Genomic DNA, 21,918 nt, shown 5'->3' on the forward strand with positions numbered 1-21,918 from the left:
AAACACGTGGAGCTATTCCTTGTGTGAGCCTTTCTTGCAGATCTGTCTAAACCTCATAAGGTATTTCAGCATGTGCCGCACTACCTTGAATCTCCTTTGCAAGCACATTTGTCAGCTTAGATAACACAATGGCATTGCACTAAACCCATAACTCAATTTAGAGAATTGACATCCGGTTGAATTATGGTCCCATCCACAAACCCGACTTTGTTCTTAGATCGTAGTGCATTTAGAAAACTTCGTCTCCAGGTAATATCCTACACCACGACAGCAACCTTGGTCATTAGATGACCTACCAACAACAGTGGCTTTGACCATGCATCAAGGATCCACGGTCACCAGCATGGATTTTCATCCTTCGAACCACACATTGCTTCTCGGTATGAAAGTCTGTTTTTATCCTTTGAGCCAAGACTAGCTTGAAACTTTGTCTCTTTTTATGATATAATGTCTTTAAGAGCAGTTGGTTCTGCTAATGGTGAAATCACACTCTGGGAACTTGGAATGCGTGCTAAGTTGGTTACCAGGCCATTCAAGATATGGGAAATGTCGACATGTTCAATGACATTTCAGGTTTGTGCATGTGTCATTACTTAATGAGATTTCTCTCCATGTTATACATTGTCAAATATATTTAACTATTGCAGTAAGGTGATTCATGTCTGTTTTAGTAATTTCCATGGATTTCCACATTGCAATTGATTTTGTTGGAAATGTTACTTGCAGGCTTTGATGGTCAATGATGCACCGATATCTGTCAGCCGTGTCACATGGAGTCCTGATGGAAGTTTAGTAGGTGTGTGCCTTTTAGATAGATTACTGACATTTTGGTTTGCCTATGTTTGTGCTTATTGCCTTTCTTGCTGCAGGGGTTGCATTTTCCAAACACTTAATTCACTTGTATGCTTATCTTGGATCTCATGATCTAATCCAGCGCTTAGAGGTTAGTTAATTTTTTTCTACTCCTCCAGCTAAAACAATGCATAACATACTGGCATTTGACTTTTTCTTTTCTTCTTTTTTTAACAGATTGATGCCCATATTGGAGGTGTAAATGACTTAGCTTTTGCTCATCCATTCGAAGAACTGCGCAGCATTACTTGTGGAGATGACAAGCGCATAAAGGTGAGAGATAGTAAATTTTCACTAAAATTTTTTATCAAACTGGACGTTTCTTGTTATTGTCCTAATGAAAGAAATGGAACAGGTGTGGGATGTAATGACGGGACAAAAGCTATTCAAGTTCAGAGATCATGATGCACCAGTTTATTCCATCTGCCCAATGGATAGTGAGCAGGTTGAACACAAAGAATTAATGTCGTTAGTTGCTGATTATATATATTTTTTAGTGTTAAGAATAGGAAACAAGTGACCAAGCCTTGATTGCAAAACTGCAGCATCAGTTGCCTCTATTTCCGTCTTGACTGCAACAATAATCAATCCCTGCTACTTAAAGATGCCATCACAACCAACTTGTTAAATGTACGAAATTTCGTATAACATTGCGCTCCCACCGGTTACTGCCTGTAATCTATGATTCTCCATCTGGTTTAATGTCCATCACAGAGCTGCCTGCTTTTTTAGGCCATTTCCTTACTCCCATTTAGAACTTTACCTCCGATGATCTTCCTTTTGGCGCTAGGCTGGTCCAAAACATTTGACTCACTCTCCTTTAACATTTTAGGCCAGTGTCTTGTGTTGCTTATAGTATTTGTTGGCTCAATTGAATGCCTAGTTTGCCTCTGCCGTTTGGATGGGAATTTATACTTTCATTTGCTAATTATCTACACCATTCCAGTTCATTTCAACCTATGTCGATGGGGAAGTTATCCTGTGGCGGTATGATATGAGATTCACAAGTGCAAATTTTACTCCAGGTCACGGGTGTAGTACAACGATTTACAATGCTGATGGAAATAGGTATGATCATGAATTTTAAGATAGGAATTTTAATAGCTTCCTATTAAAAACTTGGAGTTGTGTTCATTCCCCAAAAAGTTTGTTTGTTCATAACATCTAATTTATTTAACCATTTGTGTCCAAATTTACATGCTATCCGTTTGGTTCTAATTTTGAACTTTTTGTTAATTTCTAATTTTTGTTTCAGATTGTTCTCTTGTGGAACAAGTAAGGATGGACAATCTTTTCTGGTTGAGTACTCTGGGATTCTTCTAAAAGGAAATTTTGTGGGGTTTACAAAGAAATCAGCAGGTGTGGTGTCATTTGACATGGCGCAAAATCAGTTTTTCGCTGCAGGAGAAGATAGCCAGATAAAGTTTTGGCACATGGATCATCGCTATCCTCTCAGTTTCACAGATGCAGAGGGTGGACTCCCTGTAAGTTTAATGTTCAAATTTTATAGTTCTTTCGTGAAACATACATGCTATTTAGGTTGGGTTTCTAAACAATCATATTACTTGCTTCAGAGTCGTCCCCGTGTGAGATTCAATAAGGAAGGAAATCTCCTTGCTGTCACAACAGCAGACAATGGATTCAAAATACTTGCCAATGCTGTGGGTCTCAAATCTTTAGGACCAAATGAAGCATCATCCTCTTCTGCCTAAACGTTTGGGAATTGCCTCATTCTCTTGTCTAATCCTCCTACTTGATTCGTAGTTGTTCTAGTTTTACTTGCTTGTATTTAATCCTTTCCGAGTGTGTTTGTTTTTTCTTGGAAACATACTAAATATTATTATTATTATTTTGTTGCCTAATAAACCCAGTAGTAATTTTGATTTCTTGTATTTTGTGATTTTTGGAGTACTAAAAGTCTCAATAAATGATCCATCAATCAAGAAATAACTACTTTCAGAAAATCCTCATTTCTGTCCAAAACATCTGTAGCATTTTGTTATTTCCATGAATGTGTATTTAAGATCATGTCTTTGCTTCCCTACTTACTGTTGAGAAATACAAGGGCCCTTCTCTCATGTCTTCCGAATGGCTTTGACAATGTTTTTCACTTCCGCCAAAAGACCACAACCGTGGTCAATTGAAAAAAATCTTCAATCCTGGTGAGCCACCCTCCTTCTATAATATATTATTACATTTTTATTGTAATAAAAATTATAAATTTTTAGTAATCTTATATTTAAATCACTCCATTTATAATAAATTATTTTATAAATATTTCAAGAGAGTATATATATTATGCGTTGATTTCGACACGTGACAATTACGGATAAATATTTCTCAACATTGTCATAAAAAAAAATTTAACTTAAACGTATCTTAATGGTTTTATATCACATGAGTATGTGAATTTTTTTTAAAAAAAAATAGTTTTTACTAACAACGTGACCAACATGCAATTTTAAATTTCTAGCTAATTAGATTATAGAAGATTCTCATAGCATAATCGGTCAATAAAGGTCAAAAAAGCCTGTACAATTTTCAAAAAGAACCACCTACTCACAAGATTTTGATAACATCATAAAACATAGGAGATAAATAATGTGTAACATAATCATCATTTGTATCAGTTGTTTTTTCATCCTTTAAGATGTGTTTAATTGCAAAAAAAAAATAGAGTGAAAATAAAATAATTATTCGTAAAAATAGAATAAGAGATAAATAATTATTATGTAATTTGATTTATGAGAATGGAATAAGAAAAGTATTGTTATTATGAATTATTCTAATATTTGGTTGGTAAAAATAGTTTTAAAAAAAATTAAAGAATAAATGATAAATGACAAAAATACTATTTATTATAATATTTAATTTATAAATTACAATATTAATTTTATTTTTTTATTCTTTATTTTTAAAATATTAAAATATAAAATTTTATAATTAAAATTTTAATTTAATTTTTAAATTTAAAATTTTAACTTTCACAATGTATAATTCAAACTTAAACCTTTTTATTTTAAATTCATTTTAGTTTTTTCTTTTTCTAAAATTTTAAATTCATTTTAATTTAATGAAAAAAGGAAAGAGGTAGTTGGGTAGAGAGAAAGAAATTGTAAAAAATGAATAAAATGCATTTTATATAGTATGGTAATGAAGGACATTTTTGTCCATTAATTTTTTTACCCTATTCCTTATCTATTAAAATAGCCAATATCACGGGAATCTTGGTATTGGCTATTTCCTAATCTCTCTGAATGTTTATTTCTTCCAACCAAATAAAGTGTTAAAAAAAGATTAGAAATAATGAGGGAATGGATATTTCATTCTCCAACCAAACATGCTGTTAATGTATTGGATTGAATTTATATATATATATATATATATATTGTTTTGAAAGATAAGATTTCATTGAAAAACAGGGAGTGGGGCTCTCTATGGGCAAAAGAGGAAATTTGAAATTGTTTTCCTTCCAACTTAGAGCATACCAACCTCAAACTGCCTATTTTGGGTAAGCAAAAAGAATATGAGCATTTTATTTGCAATTTAATTTATTTTTACATTTTATGTGCATGTTGCTTAATTATTATTTTTTTTCTTATTTGAGTTTTGCTTAATTCATGCATCTTACTTAATACACATTCTTTGGTGTATTGAATCTAACCATTGTGTTTTCAATGTATGCCATTACCATGTTCATTGCATCTACTTTATTAAATTCTTCTTTACAATTCTCATTTTTAAGTATTACTCATGTGCTGGAGAGGCTTACTAAGTAATCCAACAAAACGAGAAGCATATAATGCTTATGAAAAATTAGGAATCTCAACGTTAGTTTCTTGTTCTTATTATATAAATACATGAATTTCAATTGTTGTCTAAAAATATTGTAAGAAATGTAATATTTTGCTAGTTTTGTTTGCTTGCAGTGAAGCAATTATTGATCCTACAATAAGATTAGCAATTCTTTTTGATACTTAGCTTTTTGAGGAATATGTAGGACAGCTTGCTCTAGCATCAACTTATCAAAGATATGATAAATTTTTTTTATGCAAAATGTTTCTGATTATAGATTATTTAGATGGGAAGAGAGAAAAAGCTCGCAGAAATATTAAAAGATCGACTAAATCAATATGTGCAAGGAAAAAAAGAGGACTTTGTTAACCATGTAAAGAAGTTGAAGTATTTAGGATCTCTAATGTATGTAATATATCTTGTTCTCGAAGAATTATGCATAGGGGTTAAAGAAAAGCGAAAATCTTTGTTTATCTTATTGTATATACTTCTTCTAGTAAACATTTTTTTTATTTTTCCACTAGTACTCATTTGATTTGACCTTTTAAAATATTGCATAAATTAAGCTAGTGGGCAGTCATGACTACCCATGCTATAACTATATAAAAGGTGTCTTTCAATCCATGGTCGACACTTGGGCTGGTCAATTGAATAGCATGTGTATTAACCTATTGGGTGACATGTGGTAGGCTTAGTTTATAATTTGTGTGAAATATTTTTAATTGGTGAGAAAAAATATGAAATCCAATAATTGTTAAAAAATGAAATCAAGGTGTTTTTGGGTTTTTAACTAAATAAGAGAGGTATATATATATATATATATATATATGTGTCCTAATTCTTTCACTTATAAGGTTCCAGTCCAGAGGGCATATTTATCTTTTCGCTTACATGCCCCTTCCTTGGTCCTCATTCATTTTTCGACTGTCTCTCTATTTCTCTCTTCCTCTCTTAGCTCTAGCACAATACGGATGTTTGAAATTTTCTGAACAGAACAGCAATCCAAAACAAATCCTCACTTCTCACGAAGCCTCCTATAATATTTTTGCTGATTTTGCGAGCCAAACAACTTACAAATAGATACATAGATATATTTGGTGGATTACAAGAGTGCAATGTGACTTAAAATGCACCTTTCTTAAATGTAGCATTGCAGTGGTGCTTGAAGTGTTTAAGATTTGGGAGGAGTTGAAATTTTTTCTTTCGATAATTTTTTTTATTGATATTAGTCAAATCTCACATTTGGCATTCCAAAAGTTTTTCTTTTGTGTCTCAAATTATAAATTATAATGATTTAATCAATGTTGGGATCTGATTCCTTTCTAATTTGAAAAGAAATTATATATATATAAGTGCAATTTAGTGTTAACCTGATAATTGTTATTGGGTAAAAGTCTAAATTGAAGTTAAAAATGGATGCAAAAACATGCCAACAAATCTTAATTTAGATAGATATTATCTATTTTGTATGTCTTGTTTCCTCATTATCTTTTTTACTTTTGTTGGATTTCTATTTTGTATAATTGATTTTCAATTAGGATAGATTTTATAATTTTGGGATAATCTTTTCAATTTGAAAAGGGATTGCTCTGAATTGGGATTAACAAATGAATGTAAAAGTATGCCAATAAATCTATAGATATTATGTATTTTTTATGTCTTGTTTCCTCGTTATTTTCTTGTATAATTAATTTTCAGTTATAATAGATTTTGTAAAATATGGTTTTTAGTTATGATAAGTTTTGTAAAACATGTCTCGGTACCATGTTCTTATTCTCGGTACTGGTAGGTTTTGGTGTATCCTTAATTCCTTATTACAAATTGCAGAAACCAAACTGTTTTTACGGCGAACATTCAAATTTACTGATGTTGCTTTCATAATGAGTTTACTGTTTTTACAGAAACCAAGTTGTATACCCTCTTGTGGTGGCTGCACATCCGATGGAGGCAAACCAATTTGCAATCGGGTTGAGTGATGGATCTGTTAAAGTGATGGAGCCCACAGAATCAGAAGGGAAGTGGGGGGTGAGTGCACCGGTGGATGGTAGTACGACATCGTTATCTACCACAAGCAATCACACAACCGTGTAGTTATTATGGTAAAATTAGTTAAAAGTACTTTAACTAGCTGCGGTAAATTGAGTTTAATTGGTTGTAAATGGTGAAAATAAGAAAGAATTTTGTGTGTAGAAGGAAGTTTTTGATGCCTTAATTCAGTCAGGCATAGGAAATGAATTTTTGATGCAATGGAATTTTAACCATTGATTTTCTTGTCTTTACTTAGCTTGATTTGTTACAATTCAGAGAATCGAATTAAATTAGGAAATGAATTTGTTGTTTCCTGGTTTTAAGTTGTTTGTAGATTTAATTACTGGAAGGAAGAAAAGAATCAAAGAAGAAAGAAGAAGAAATGAGTAATTTGATTTGCATTAGCATCTATGTGATTGTGTATTTATGTTTGAGACAATGTCATCTTGTGCAGGCTTAAGGAAGAATCGGGGTTTTTCTTCAACATGAACTACTTTGAAGAGAAAGTTAAGGCAGGAGAATGGGAAGAAGCTGAGAAGTATTTATCTGGTTTTACAAAACTCGATGATAACCGGTATTCCATGAAGATGTTCTTTGATATAAGGAAGCAGAAGTATCTGGAAGCGCTTGATCGGTATTGTTAATGCTTCTGTTGTTTCACTAACAGAAACCCTTCAATTGTTCATAAATGAATAATTTAAGTATTATTTTTCCCTGATGAAATAGCCTGAATTTATTTCATGGATATTGCAGGCAAGACAAGGCAAAGGCTGTTGAAATATTGGGGAGTGATTTGAAGGTGTTCTCCACATATAATGAGGAAGTGTACAAAGAATTAACTAAACTTTTGACACTCAACAATATCAGGTAATTTCACCCACAAACAAAGTATACTTGTTAGTTTTCGTTTGTCAAGTTATAGCATTTATTGTTTGTCTAGAAATTTGATTGGGTAAAAAGGGAACGTTATACTTGAATTTAAAAATTCTATAAATTTCTGTGTCATGTAAGCCAATGCCAAATGGATGCTTGAAATCTTCATACTCGAATAATGATGTTTTTCTCATCCGAATGCAGGGAACATGAGCAGCTGTCCACATATTTGGATACAATAGCTGAGCGCAGTAAAATGTTAGCAGAACTGGAAAAAATCAGAGACGCAAATCCAGTTTTCCGTCATGAGCGTGCTAAACTATTTTGAAGCCTTCAGGACTATGGGCTTTGATCAACCAAAGTTGAAGTTGATAAGATTTTGCATCATCTATACCTGTTCCCCAAAAGCAAGTTTAGAACTTCAAATCTGATCGATTCATTGGAAATAGCTTTTCAAAGACTGGCAGAATGGACAATTGCTCTATAAAGGCACATCAGCCAACATTAGTCACAACGGTCAAAACACCCATTTAATCTATAGATACTGGAGATGCTATCGGACATTTATTTTTCTCTTTTAGACTGTCTTCGAATATTATACAAGGATTACCTAAATGACCTCTTGATGTCAGATTATGTAAATGTCTTAGTAGGTGTATGCCATGATGTTTTTCCATTTGAACAGTTTCAGTCTTGAATCGACCAAGAACATGTCCAGCAGCGCCAGGAATGGTTGATTATCAGGACCCTGACCATGAAGAGCTAATGAAAAGATTGCGGCCTGCTCCATCAGTTTGAGAGGATGATTTCTCATTTTTTGTTTATTATAGTTATTCATTTTGAGATATTTCATCACGAATCTTAGATTCTTCTGATTTTGTTTCATTACCAATTTAATAAGTTTCTATGTCTCTATTTTTCGGTAACATATCCTACGCCACGGCAGCAAGCTTGGTCATTGGATAAACTACCAAGAACAGTAGCTCTGACCATGCATCAAGGATCCATGGTCACCAGCATTGCAATTGAGTTTCCATGTCATTTCTGCGATTATTCCTACCACTACGACAAACCCTTCCATTTTTTAAATTATTTTATCTCTTTAATTTTCATGAAATTTCTTTTTAAAAAAATAATTGTCATGTCAAGGATTGAAGTGTACGTTTAGTAAGTCTTGCTTTATAAATGGAGAGGTAGCCTTCACGCGTCAAACAAAAGCGTGGCCTATGGCCCAGCCCCATCCTTCTCAGTGGCATACAGTAACACAACCATCAAGGGCCCCTTTTTCTTCTTAGGTTCCCTACACGCTTTCCATGCGTCATGCTGATTTTTATTGGTCTTAGGAAAGTCTACGGCAGATCTAAGGGAACCATTAACTTAGGGAAAGTGGACAAGGATGTTGCAGGGGAATTGCTCTCCCATGGGCCAACAAAGTGATCAAGATTAAACAAATATCACAATAATTTAAAATGAAAAAAAAGTTTATTATCCGAATTTCCTTTTCTTTTTTATAAAAATTTCTTAACATGTATTGAACCATATATTATAAAATTAAAGCATTTGAGGAAACTGAGTTGATCTACTTTAAACCCAACAACCCTCATCCAATCAATAGTCTTTTGAGATAGTGGGATTTACAGCTTAGCTTTGATCTTTGAACTTTGGTTACGAAGATAAGGAATAGACTTAGAACTTTGGTTACGTTAACGTATTCTATTAAAATATTAAATTTAGTTTTTATAAGTAATTTGTAAAAATTAAATTTTTGTATTTGAAAAAATTTAATAAAGTTATTTTAATATATATGCTGACATGATAGATGGTGTAATTTTTTTATTAACTTTGTTTTAAATACGGTTATGTGTTTTACAGTAATGATGTGATATTTAAAAGTTAAGAAATATGATCAATTTTTTTATTGACGCATTATTAAATAAGATTACTTTTCAATAATGATGATATAATATTTGAGAGCCATGAAATATAAATCTATATAACATGATATGATTTTTTAAAACAAAATATCTATTAATGTAATGTATTTAACATTTATAATTAATCATTGTATGCACTTAAATATCTTTTTGATAAAAAATAACCATTAACATAGGAAAACGTATAAGAAAGTGAATAAGGATATTGTTGAAGGGAAATTGCTCTTCCGTGGACCAGCAAAGTGAATAATCAGGTTTATACCGCACTTTTGTACAATTTAGCTCTGAATCACTGCATCTCTTTGGAGTTTGTTCGACTTCTGAACACCAAGTGGCGTTAACAGAACCCAAAACAAGGCGTAATCACAGTTCCAATCCAAAAGATTTTTTTTTTGCCAAATAAATTTTGATTTCTTATATTTTGTGATTTTTAAAATATTAAAAGTCTCAATTAATAAATCTTCCAATAAAAAAATATTGTACTTTGCAACTTATTCACACCGAAAGTTTATTTGTATCCTTGGCGTCAAAACTAGGTTGAAACTTGGCTCATTTTAGGATAATAATGTCGTTGGAGCAGTTGATTCTGCTAATGGTTAAATAACACTTTAAGAGGATTGTTACAAAGCCATTCACAGCATGTTTGGTTCACGAAATAGATAAAAATGGAATAGAATAGTTATTACGTGGGAATAGAATGAGGTGAGAATAGAATAGAATAAGTATTATGTAGTTTGGTATGATGAATGGAATAGAGTAGGAATAATTATTATGACTTATTATAGTGTTTGGTTGGTAACAATAGCTTTGAAATAAGAAATGAATAAAAAATAAAAAGACAAAAATACCTTTTATTATATATAATTATTTATTTTTATTTTATTTTTTAAATATTAATAATTTATAATTAATTAAAATATTAATAATTTAAATATCAATAATTTAATTACTTATATTTTAATTAATAATATTTTTTATGTATAATTTAATATTATTTTGATTAAAATATTAATAATTTAATAAATAAAACATTAATAATTTAAAATATTAATATTTAATATTTTAATCATATTAATATTAATAATGTTTCAATTATATATAAAATATTAATATTTTAAATTTTACAAATAATTTATTCTTTTTTATTTTATTTTTGTCTTTTTTTTTATGGGTCGGTCGCCGAAAAAGCAATCGATGTAACAAAACGCCGATCTGGCGCACCATGTGGCCGGATCTGGCCACTATGGCGCCAGATCGACGCTTCCCCACGGTTGGATCTGGCCGTGGAGTGCCAGATCCAACCGTGGGATCTGATCGGGAAGCACCAGATCCAGTGCTTCCCGCGACGAGATCTGGCCTTCAAGTGCCAGATCTGGCCACTATGGCGCCAGATCGACGCTTCCCCACGGCTGGATTTGGCCGTGGAGTGCCAGATCCAATCGTGGGATCTGGTTTGGAAGCACCAGATCCGGTGCTTCCCGCGGCGAGATCTGGCCGTTAAGTGCCAGATCTGGCTGGATCTCTGTTCAATATTGTCGGAAAGGACTAGATCGACGTTTTTCGATTATATTCGGTTGCTGCCGTCTCCATCGTCGCCGTTGCGGCTGCCGTTGCCGGTGTTGAGTTCCAATTAGAGAGAGAATGAGAGAGGGAGAAGAGAGAGAAAGAAAAGGGAAAATAGGAGAAAAAAATATTTATAGGTATAGGATTGTAATATTTTTAAATTATAAGGGCTATTTTGGTCATTATATATTTGAAAGCTATTCCATGAGCCATGGAATAGCTATTATCGGGGGGAAAGAGAATAGATAAAGATGACTTTTAATCTATTTGACAAAATTTTTATTCTTAAAAAATTACTATTTCATATTTCAATTTGGTACCAAATAAAAGAATAGAAAATGATCGAGAATAGAGGGGGAATAGTATAACTATTCTCCGTACCAAACGTGCCATCAAGGTATGTGAAATGGGGACATATTCAAATTTATATTTCAGATTTGTTTGTCATTACATACAGAAGTTTCTCTCTATCTTATATTATATCAAACGTATTAAACTATTGCACTCATGTCTACTTTAATAATTTCCATGGTTTCATCATTGCCAGTGATTTTGTTGAAAGATTTTCTTTCAGCCTTTGTTGACTTGTGGCAGACAAGCTGAGATTTGGAAGATCTCACAACTCTCGAGTAAAACGAAAAACAAAAAAAAGAAAGATTTCCATTGATGTTGTGATAATATACAGACGCTTTCTTCTACCTTTGGCATGCCCTCCTTGGTAAATGGACAAGCAGTAGTAAAGAATAATTAAAGTTGCAACTGTTGGGGCACATGGCCTATGATATGGCCCCAAACCCATATTTTTTTAGTTTGCATATACGATCTCTTGAGTACTAAATGTGTCAATAAAAAATCTTTTGCCACAAAATCAATGTTGGAACTTCAATTCTTATCCATTGGAAATAGCTTGTCAGAGACTGGCAGAATGAACAATTGCTACCAGACTTTGATTTTTATCTTTTGTTCTGTCTTCGAATACCATACCAGGATTGCCTATGACCTCTTGATGTCAGATTATATAAATGTCTTGGTAGGTGTATGCCATGATATTTTCTGCATATCCATTTGAACAGTTTCGGCAGCGACCAAGAGCACCTCCAACAGCGCCAGGCATGGTTGACTACCAAGACCCTGACCATGAACAGCTAAGGAAAAGATTGGGGCCTGCTCCATCAGTCTGTGGAGGTAATTTCTCATTTTTTTTGTTTATTTTAATTATTCATTTTTTAATATTTCATTACTTGTTCTGTTACTTTACAACCATACTAATCTTAAATTCTTTTGATTTTGTTTCATCATCAATTTAATATGTTTCTGTGCCTTTATTTTTTGGTAACATATCCTACACCAAGGGCAACAAGCTTGGTCATTGGATGAACTACCAAGAACAGTGGCTTTGACTATGCATGAAGGATCCATGGTCACCAGCAGAGCAATTGAGTTTCCATATAATTTCTGCGATTATCCCTACTACGACGACAAACCCTTCGATGGTCAACCCACGAAGATGTTGACAGTGTGGAGACATGAAAAACCTTATTTTTAATTATCATTATAATTTATTACTCCTTTTCCCAAATTATTTATCTTTTTAATTTTCACGAAATTTTTTTTAAAAAAAAAAATTCAAGGACTGAAGTGCACATTTGGCTTGCATACATAAATGGAGAGGATAAGAATGAAGACAATGGGTAAGTCATGCTTTATAAATGGAGAGGCGGTCTGCACGCGTCAAAGAACAACTGGCTTTACAGTAAAAATAATGGAAGTGCGACTGTTTTGGCACATGGCCTATGGTCCAACCCCATCTTTTTTAGTGGCATACAGTAACAAAACTATCAAGGACCCCTTTCTATTCGCAGGCTCCCTATACACTTTCCATGCGTCATGATGAATTTTATTGGTTTTAGGAAAGAATATGGCAGATCTAAAGAAACCATTAACTTAGAGAAACGAAAAAGAAAGTGAATCAGGATGTTGCAGGGAAATTGCTCTCCCATGGACCAGTAAAGTGATGAGAATTAACAAATATCACCATACTTCAACATGGAAAAAAAAAGTTTAATATTCGGATTTCCTTTTCATTTTTATAAAAATTTCTTATATAACACAACTGTCTATCGCACAAACGCATCACTATTGTCTTCCTTTAGCTTCCTTTGCTTTTCCGTTCTCAAACCCTTTCGCTTGTTGCTTCTCTCTTCCATTATCCTTTTTTCCTTTTGTTTCCTTCTCGTCTTCTCACATTCCTCCGCTTTCCACCCAAAACACCATAACCTTTCACTTTGATTCTTAGTTGTCTCTTTGTTCATAGCTAGTTATAATTAACGGAGAAAGCTGCTATTTCCAATTTCTCACCATTTTGATTATTTGACTTGTTCACATCGTTATTGATATATTAGTTCTTGTCGTTTACATTTTATGGGTCTGATCGATCCCCTGTTATCTCTGTTCTTCTGTCATTTGCTTTACTTTTCTATTGAATAAACAAAATGGAATCTGTTGCTGACGTTGCTGCCAACCTTTCTTCGGAAGCTGCGAAGGGCGCCTTCGAAGAAGGTCAACAGTTTGTGAGATATGTAAGCACCTACGAGCAAAATATTGACAAGTTCAACGAGAAATTGAAGTCGTTGACAGCAAAAAGAAAAAGTGTGCAGCAAGAGGTTGATGATGCAGAAAGGAGCGGGAAGAAGATAAAAGCGGACGTCGAGCATTGGTGCAAGAGAGTGGACGAGGAAATCAATGAAAGGGAGAAGAAGGTGAAGGATCTTGAAGGCAAAGCAAAGAAAAAGTGCTTCTTTGGCTTGTGTCCCAATTTCAACTCTCGCTATCAGTGTAGCCTGACAGCAGAAGAAGGTGCCAGGACTTTCGACGACCTTATCAAACAAAGTCAATTTAACAAAGTGGGATACCTTGATGTTCCAGAAGCTATAGTGGATGAATCTCCTAATGGCTTTGAAACCTTTAAATCAAGAGAGAAGGTTTTCAACGACATCATGGAGGCAATGAAAGATGTTACTGTCAGCATGATAGGGGTGTACGGGTTGCCTGGTGTGGGCAAAACATTACTAGTCAATGAAGTTGCCAGACAAGTCCAAGAGGTTAAGTTATTTGATTCTGTGGTTACAGTGACTGTGGCTCAAACTCCTGTCATTCAGAAAATTCAAGAAAATATTGCTGAGTTGTTGAGTTTAAGACTAAAAGATAATAGTATAAATGTAAGAGCGCGTAGATTGCACGAAAGGTTAAAGAAAGAGAAGACAGTTCTTATTGTTTTAGATGATATTTGGAAGAGACTGGATCTCAAGGAAGTCGGAATTCCATTTGGAAACCAACACAAGGGATGCAAGATATTGTTGACGTCAAGAGATCGAGATGTTCTGTTAGATGGGATGAAAGCTGAAAAAACTTTTGCAATTGATGTTTTAGACAATGAAGAAACTTGGAACTTGTTTAAGAAGATGGCTGGGGATAGTGTTGAGAGAGCTGAGTTACGATCTATAGCAATTGAGGTAGCCAAAAAATGTGCAAGATTGCCGCTGGCCATTGCAACAGTTGCAAATGCACTGAGTAATAAACCTTTATATGTTTGGAAGGATGCTTTACTACAACTACAGAAGCCTTGCTCAAGAAACTTGAGTAGGAAATTCGCAGACGCATATTTAGCTATACAGTTGAGTTACAACCATTTAGAAAATGAAGAACTCAAACAGGCTTTTCTGCTTTGCAGTCTACTGCGTCGTGTTGGAAACATTGATGACTTGTTGAAATATGCCATTGGTTTGGGTTTAATTAATGGTGTCGACACCATGGAGGAAGCACGAAGCAGGTTGTTAACAATGGTGCGTGACCTCAAAGCTTCTTGTTTGTTAATTGATAATAACACCGGTAAACTGTCCTTTGATATGCATGATCTTGTTTATGATTTTGCCATGTCAATCGCTTCCAAGGACCATCACCTTTTTGCATCACACGAGGAGGATGTTCCGAAAGATTGGCCTAATGAAGAGACAATGAAAAAGTGCAACATGATTAATTTGGAATTTCCCAGTATTAGAGAGCTTCCTGACGAGTTGAATTGCCCACAACTTGTTTTTTGCTGTATGTTTGGCAAGGATGATTCCCTGGAAATGCCACCTAACTTCTTTAGGCAAACAACAAATCTTAAAGTCTTAGGTTTGACTGAAAAACAAGTTTCTTCTTTACCTTCGTCAATTTGTCTCCTAACAAGCCTTCGTACATTGTGTCTAGATTATTGTAAACTGGGAGATATAGCCATTATTGGAGAGCTTAAGAATTTAGAAATTCTTAGTCTTTTAGGATCTCATTTTAGAATTTTACCTAAGGAAATTGGGCGGCTGGTTAAGCTAAAATTATTAGATTTACGTTATTGTGCTGCACTCAAAATAATTCCAGCAGGCTTCTTCTCAACTTTGTCAAGATTAGAAGAATTATATATGCTTGGCACTTTTATTCAATGGGAAGTAAGGGAACATGCCAACCAACGAAGCAGTGCTAGTCTTGCTGAATTGAAGAATTTGTCTTGTTTGATTGCTTTAGAATTAAATATTCTTGATGTTGAGGCCATGTCGAGGGGCTTGTTCTTTGAAGAGTTCCAAAAGTTGGAAAGATACAAGATTTTAATAGGAAGCTATCATGCGGATAAGTGTTTTCTGGATGCGGGTGAGTATTCAAGGACTCTGATACTCAATGCAAGCAGCCTTGATCATTTGGGTCATGGACTTAAGATGTTTTTGAAGAAAACTGAAGCTCTACGTATATATGGGGATTTCAATATAAAAAATGATTCAATGATCCGATTTATCATTCGTGATAATGGTGCAGTTGAATTTCCTCAATTACGATCTTTGATATTTCAAGGTCTACCAGATCTCATTGGCTTTTGCTGCAAAGATTTGATTGCCTTTTCCTTTGGCCCAAGCCGTCAACTCATGCCTCTTATCAGTGCACAGGTATTTTGTTAATTTCTATTTTTTTTTTGAAAGGTTAGCATTTTATTAATGGCAAAGGTCTCACAAGAGAGACTTACAGAGTTCTAAGATAGGCTAAATTCTATCTTTTACTCGTTCTAAGGCATATATTGATCTCATTTCCAGCTTCCTTAGATTCTCTCCATTTGAATAGTCAATGTTCTCAAATGTTAAATTTGTATTATTTTAGAATATTTATTATGAGTCAAAATACAAATTGAATAGGAATTTGGCTTCCATTATAAATTTATAAATTTGACACACTATAATCAATTTAGAAAATTGTGTAGTGCTGTACTTATCCTTTCTTAAACTTATATAAGAGAGCTTGACATAATTGTAGGTTTAATTAGAGATCTTAGGTTTGAGATTGGATATAATCTAAATGCCAACAATTTGATCTCATCTACGTTGTTACAATTCAATGATTGTTTAAAACAAAAAAAAATTAGTATTTCTTCCATTGTCTTTTTTATTTTTTTGTACTATGTTTTAATGTAGATCAATTACATGTTTGTAGATGTTGTTACCTTGCTTGGAGACATTGCAGTTGTCGTCAACTAATATTGAAAGGATATGGCATAATTCTTGCTACAATCTTGAGAAGTTGACAACGTTGATCATCAAGGATTGTGACAACTTAACTCATTTATTATCATTTTCCTTGGCTAGAAGGCTAGTGCATCTCAAATGCTTTGAGGTGAGCAGATGCAAGTCCTTGAAAGAGATAATTTCCAAAGAGGAATTTGAAAAAAAAAGCGAGGTTAAGACTTTATTTCCTAAATTAGCCTCTCTAAGCTTAGAGAATCTTCAGCATCTCATTAGATTTTGCCCAAAACATCAAAATATTGAATTTCCATCCTTGAAGTCACTGAAGATAGAAAATTGCCCAAAACTGAAAGGGTTCATATACAAATCTACATCAGAAGGGAGACGATGTTTCTCTTGTAAAGCTCTCTTTGATGAAAAGGTAGATTATTGTTAGCTTTCTTTTCTGTACTTGTTTTCCTATTTCCATGCCTTTGGCCTTGATTATAGGAACAAATGCTTCAAAACAGTTCATTAATTGGCATGAATTAATTACGTACAGGTTGCATTTCCTAGTTTGGAGGAAATTTTTATTTCCAACTTGAGAAGCATAGAGATGATATGGCAGAATCAACTCTCTGCGAATTCCTTTCTCAAACTACAACGAATGCAAGTTATACAATGCAATAATTTATTGACCATTTTCTCTTCTAATACATTGAGAGCATTTCAAGGACTGCAAACTCTGCAAGTTTACAGATGTGATTTGGTAGAAGAAGTATTTGAAATCGAAAGGTCAAATATGGAAGAAACACGTGCTGCCACCACTCATCTAAAAGAACTGGTTTTAGGGCATCTACCAAGCTTGAAGTATATTTGGAAAAATGATCCTCAAGGAATTTTTACATTTGAAAATTTGCAGGTAATAGATGTTCGGTGGTGTTTGAATTTGAAGAATGTATTTCCAGCATCTGTAGCCAAAGTTCTTCCACAACTGAGATGTCTTTCTATACATGACTGTGGAGTGGAGGAGATTGTTTCCATGGAGGAAGGATTGGAAACAACTGTCACTTTTGAGTTTAATCAAGTATCCTTCCTTTCTCTTTGGAAGCTACTAGAACTCAAATGTTTCTATGCGGGAGTGCATACGACAAAGTGGCCAATGTTAAAAGAGTTCAACGTATATGGCTGTGGCAAAACGAAGATATTGGGTACAAAACATTTCAGCATCGTAGATACGCCTAACGTCAATCGGCAACAACTTGAGTCCCAATTAATTTCCTTGGATGGAAAGGTATGCATGCACCTCCACTCTTCTCTGTAATTAATTAAGATAAGATGCTCATGTACTTGTGAAAAGCTTTCTCGTCTTTTCAATATTTTTTTTTAATTGGGGAAAGAGGGATTCGAATCTTATTTTTTAGGCAGAGGGATAATACACCAATCAATGAGTCAAATGCTCAGGTGCTTCTCGTCCTTTTAATATAATAATATATAATAGCTATCCTAACTTTTGGCAAACTAGGGTGCAAAACATCATTTTAATCAAATGTGATCTTGCTAAAGATCATTTATTACTACAACTCAAAATATTATATTTTGTCTTTATAGGGCTTTGCATGTGTCAATTTAATTCAATTTCTTAATTTTTTAAGAGTTTTTATTTTGAATACTCAATTTCAAAAAATCACAAATTAATCACTAACATTTTTTAAAATTAATGTTGTGATCACTTAATTAATTTACAGTTAACAATTGGTGGTTGATGTTACTTTTCATGTGTGTTACATTCATCACATGGTATGATCATGTCAAGTGGCAAACTACATTAACTAGTTGTTAATATTTAACGGTTGAGTGATTATAATATTAATTTTTATGAATGTTAATGATCAAATGATGATTTGTAAAATTAAGTGATTAAAATAAATATTTTAAAAAAGTTACGTGTAAATGTACAATAAAAATTTTGAATATATATATCGTCTATAATTTGTTTGGGATGCCTCTACCATTAAATAATGAGAATCGAAATAATTTTAATTAAAAACAAGACTTGATACTTCCAAGGAAAACATAACAAGTCTTGAAAGGTTTATATTGTAATCTGAGTGTATGAAGATTTGTATACATGGCATATTGTGTTTGCAATCAATTGAGGAGGTAATTTTCAATTTTTTTCGTTTTCTAGTTTTTCATTTTTGGATACTTTTTACTTGTTCTGTCACTTTAAAACCTGACTAATCTTAGATTTCCTTTATTTTATCGCATTACCTATTTAATATGTTTCATTGTCTTTATTTTTGGGTACATATCCTACAACACGGCAGCAAGCTTGGTCATTGGATGACCTCCCAACAACAGTGGTTTTGACCATGCATCAAGGATCCATGGTTACGAGCATGGATTTTCATCCTTCGCGCCACACATTGCTACTCGGTATGAAAGTTACTTTTATCCTTCGCACGAGGACTAACTTGAAAGTTGTCTCTTTTTATGATACAATGTTTTTGAGAGCAGTTGGTTCTGCCAATGGTGAAATCACACTTTGGGAACTTGGGATGCGTCAGAGATTGGTTACAAAGCCATTCAAGATATGGAAAGTGTCGACATGGGGCGTGACGGTGGGTTCAATTAAATTTCAGGTTGGTGTATCATTACTTACTGAGATTTCTCTCTATGTTGTACTTTTTCAAATGTATTGAACTATTGCAGTCATGTGACTCATGTCCGTTTTAACAATTTCTATGGGCTTCAGCATTGCAATTGATTTTGTTGGAAGAGTTACTTGCAGGTTATGACGATGTTCGGTGATATACTCTTATCTGTCAACCGTGTCACATGGAGTCCTGATGGAAGTTTTGTAGGTGTGTGCCTCTTTGATAGATTACTGACATTTTAGTTTGCATATGTTTGTACTTATTGCCTTTCTTGCTGCAGGGGTTGCATTTTCCAAGCATTTAATTCACTTGTATGCTTATCCTGGATCTAATGATCTAATACAGATCATACAGGTTAGATGATCATTTTTCTACTTCACCAGCTAAAAGAATAAATAACTGGTGTTTGACTTTTTCTTGTTCTTCGTCTCTTTTGACAGATTGATGCCCATGTTGGTGGTGTAAATGACTTAGCCTTTGCTCATATAAACAAACGACTGTGCGTTGTTACCTGTGGAGATGACGACCTCATAAAGGTGAGAGATATTAAATTTTCACTAAAAGTTTTGATTAAATTGGATATTTCTTGTTATTATCCTGATGAAGGAAATGGAACAGGTGTGGGATCCAATGACGGGACAAAAGCTGTTTAATTTTGAAGGTCATGATGCACCTGTTTATTCCATCTGCCCATATCAGAAACAGAATATTCCGGTAGAAATACAAAAAATGTCGTTGGTTATTGATTATGTATACCTTTTAGTGTTAAGAACAGGAAACAAGTGACCAAGCCTCGATCGCAAAACTGCTGCATCAGTTGCCTCTGTTGCCTTTTTGACCGCAACTATAACCAATCCCTGTCACCTGAAGATGCTGTCACAACCAACTTGTTTAATGCACGAATATTCGTATAGCATTGTGCTCCCACCAGTCACTGCCTTTATTTATGATTTCCCATTTGATTTAATATCCATCACAGAGCTTCTAGCCTTTTAAAACCATTTCCGTACTCCCATTTAGAACTTGACCCCGATGGGTGCTGTACTCGTCCAAAACATTTGACTCTCTCTTTGAACCTTTTAGGCCAGTGTCTTGTCGAGCTTATAGTATTTGTTGGTTCAATTGAAAGCTTAGCTTAGCGTTGCTGTTTGGATGGGAATTCATACTTACATTTGCTAATTATCTACAACATGGCAGCTCATATATTCAACCACTGTCGATGGGACAATTACGTCCTCGATGTATGATGGTATGCAATACAAAGCTGACTTTTTTGCTCCAGGTCAAGGGTGTAGTACAATACTTCTCAGTGCTAATAGTACAAGGTATGATCATGAATTTTAAGATAGGAATTTATATAACTTCCTATTATAAACTTCAGTTGTGTTCATTTTTTAAAAAATCTATTTGATCGTAACATATTTAATTAACCCTTTTTTTTTTCCAATTTTACATATTTTTTTCGTATTAATTTTAAACTTTTTGTTAATATCTAATTTTTGTTTCAGATTGTTCTCTTGTGGAACAAGTAAAGATGGACGATCTTTTCTGGTTGAGTGGTATCGAAATGAAAGAATAGTAAAGAGGATTTATGAGGGGTTCACAAAGAAATCAGCAGGTGTGGTGTCATTCGACATCGTGCAAAATCAATTTTTAGCTGCAGGAGAAGATAGCCAAATAAAGTTTTGGAACATGGATGATAGCAATCTTCTCACTTTCATAGATGCAGAGGGTGGACTCCCTGTAAGTCAAATGTTCACACTTTATAGCTCTCTTCTGAAACATTTATACTATTTAGATTGGGTTTATAAACAATCATATTAATTGCTACAGAGTCTTCCCCGTGTGAGATTCAATAAGGAAGGAAATCTCCTTGCTGTGACAACAGCAGACGATGGATTCAAAATACTTGCCAATGCTGTGGGTCTCAGATCTTTACGAGCAAATGAAGCATCATCTTCTTCTGCCTAAATGTTTGGGAATTGCCCCAGTCCTGTAGAATCCTCCTACATGATTCATACTTGTTCATGTTTTACTTTGCTTGTCCTTAACCCCTCAAGTGTTTTTCTTTTTTCTTAAAAATAGTTTCTGACTTTCTATAATTGACTTATATATATATATATATATATATATATATATATATATATATTTATTTGGCCAAATAAACTCAGTAAAGATTTTGATTTCTTGTATTTTGTGTGTTTTTTAGTATTCAACAAATAATCTTTCAATCAGGAAATAACTACTTGCAAATAATCCGTATGGAATGAGTGATCATGCCCGGTGACATAACTTGGTACTTAATTAAATAGGAATACTAATGTAATTAGTGTATAGTCTCACTTTCCAAATTGAGTTAAGAAGTTGCAATGCTGAGCCTGTAGAAAGAAGGGTAAATAGAGATTTTAACTAAGATTAATGAAGACTAATTTAATTGTAAAAATTAAATTTTTGTATTTTGAAAAATTAACAAAGCAACGGAAAATCTAAGTCAATTACAAAAGGGGTTCCACACCCTTCCAAGCAGAGAAATAAAAACCTTGCAAGAATTCAACCTTTTCGGCTTTCGCTACCCGATTGTCTCTTTCTCTACCCGACCCATGATGGCTACTTCCTCTCTCGGGACAAGCTACGTTCCTATTGGCCTTCATCAAACTCATCAGCTACTTTTCCATTATCCAAACCCATATCACA

General features: G+C 33.7%; 3 protein-coding genes across 4 annotated transcripts; all 3 read left to right on the forward strand.

Annotated features, from left to right (window-relative positions):
* The first annotated feature begins 447 nt into the window (after positions 1-447).
* LOC148763033 (topless-related protein 2-like) lies at positions 448-2,564 on the forward strand. The gene is made up of 8 exons (XM_088806704.1): positions 448-573; positions 727-796; positions 870-943; positions 1,030-1,125; positions 1,208-1,297; positions 1,799-1,920; positions 2,108-2,336; positions 2,427-2,564. Exons 1-8 carry the CDS (start codon positions 448-450, stop codon positions 2,562-2,564), a joined length of 945 nt encoding a protein of 314 aa, XP_088662830.1.
* Positions 2,565-6,398: 3,834 nt separating this feature from the next.
* On the forward strand, positions 6,399-7,876 carry LOC148763034 (protein TPR1-like). Its single transcript, XM_088806705.1, has 5 exons — positions 6,399-6,406; positions 6,549-6,734; positions 7,130-7,309; positions 7,429-7,542; positions 7,753-7,876. The coding sequence occupies exons 1-5, from the start codon at positions 6,399-6,401 to the stop codon at positions 7,874-7,876; spliced, it is 612 nt and encodes a 203-aa protein (XP_088662831.1).
* Positions 7,877-13,184: 5,308 nt separating this feature from the next.
* Positions 13,185-21,359, forward strand: LOC18600529 (putative disease resistance protein At4g27220). Of its 2 annotated transcripts, XM_007031014.3 has the most exons (12): positions 13,186-16,018; positions 16,557-17,006; positions 17,127-17,858; positions 18,895-19,003; positions 19,085-19,209; positions 19,359-19,431; positions 19,505-19,578; positions 19,665-19,760; positions 19,843-19,938; positions 20,422-20,549; positions 20,733-20,967; positions 21,058-21,359. In XM_007031014.3, the coding sequence occupies exons 1-12, from the start codon at positions 13,538-13,540 to the stop codon at positions 21,193-21,195; spliced, it is 4,737 nt and encodes a 1,578-aa protein (XP_007031076.3). In that variant the 5' UTR covers positions 13,186-13,537; the 3' UTR covers positions 21,196-21,359. The 2 variants fall into 2 exon arrangements, with proteins under 2 accessions (XP_017976852.2, XP_007031076.3); XM_018121363.2 differs by lacking the exon at positions 19,843-19,938 and having other exon boundaries at positions 13,185-16,018.
* Positions 21,360-21,918: the final 559 nt, after the last annotated feature.

The sequence above is a fragment of the Theobroma cacao genome, chromosome 5 (genome assembly GCF_053813885.1).
Source record: "Theobroma cacao isolate CCN51 chromosome 5, ASM5381388v1, whole genome shotgun sequence".
Classification (NCBI taxonomy): domain Eukaryota; kingdom Viridiplantae; phylum Streptophyta; class Magnoliopsida; order Malvales; family Malvaceae; genus Theobroma; species Theobroma cacao.

Bases quoted from the DNA above. Each gene is read 5' to 3' on its own strand.
- LOC148763033 (XM_088806704.1), top strand. From the start codon at position 448: ATGTCTTTAAGAGCAGTTGGTTCTGCTAATGGTGAAATCACACTCTGG. The intron at 1,921-2,107 runs GTATGATCATGA...TTTTTGTTTCAG, and splicing joins TACAATGCTGATGGAAATAG to ATTGTTCTCTTGTGGAACAA. The intron at 2,337-2,426 runs GTAAGTTTAATG...TACTTGCTTCAG, and splicing joins ATGCAGAGGGTGGACTCCCT to AGTCGTCCCCGTGTGAGATT.
- LOC148763034 (XM_088806705.1), top strand. The intron at 7,310-7,428 runs GTATTGTTAATG...TGGATATTGCAG, and splicing joins TATCTGGAAGCGCTTGATCG to GCAAGACAAGGCAAAGGCTG. The intron at 7,543-7,752 runs GTAATTTCACCC...ATCCGAATGCAG, and splicing joins TTGACACTCAACAATATCAG to GGAACATGAGCAGCTGTCCA.
- LOC18600529 (XM_007031014.3), top strand. From the start codon at position 13,538: ATGGAATCTGTTGCTGACGTTGCTGCCAACCTTTCTTCGGAAGCTGCG. The intron at 17,007-17,126 runs GTAGATTATTGT...AATTACGTACAG, and splicing joins AAGCTCTCTTTGATGAAAAG to GTTGCATTTCCTAGTTTGGA. The intron at 19,210-19,358 runs GTTGGTGTATCA...AGTTACTTGCAG, and splicing joins TGGGTTCAATTAAATTTCAG to GTTATGACGATGTTCGGTGA.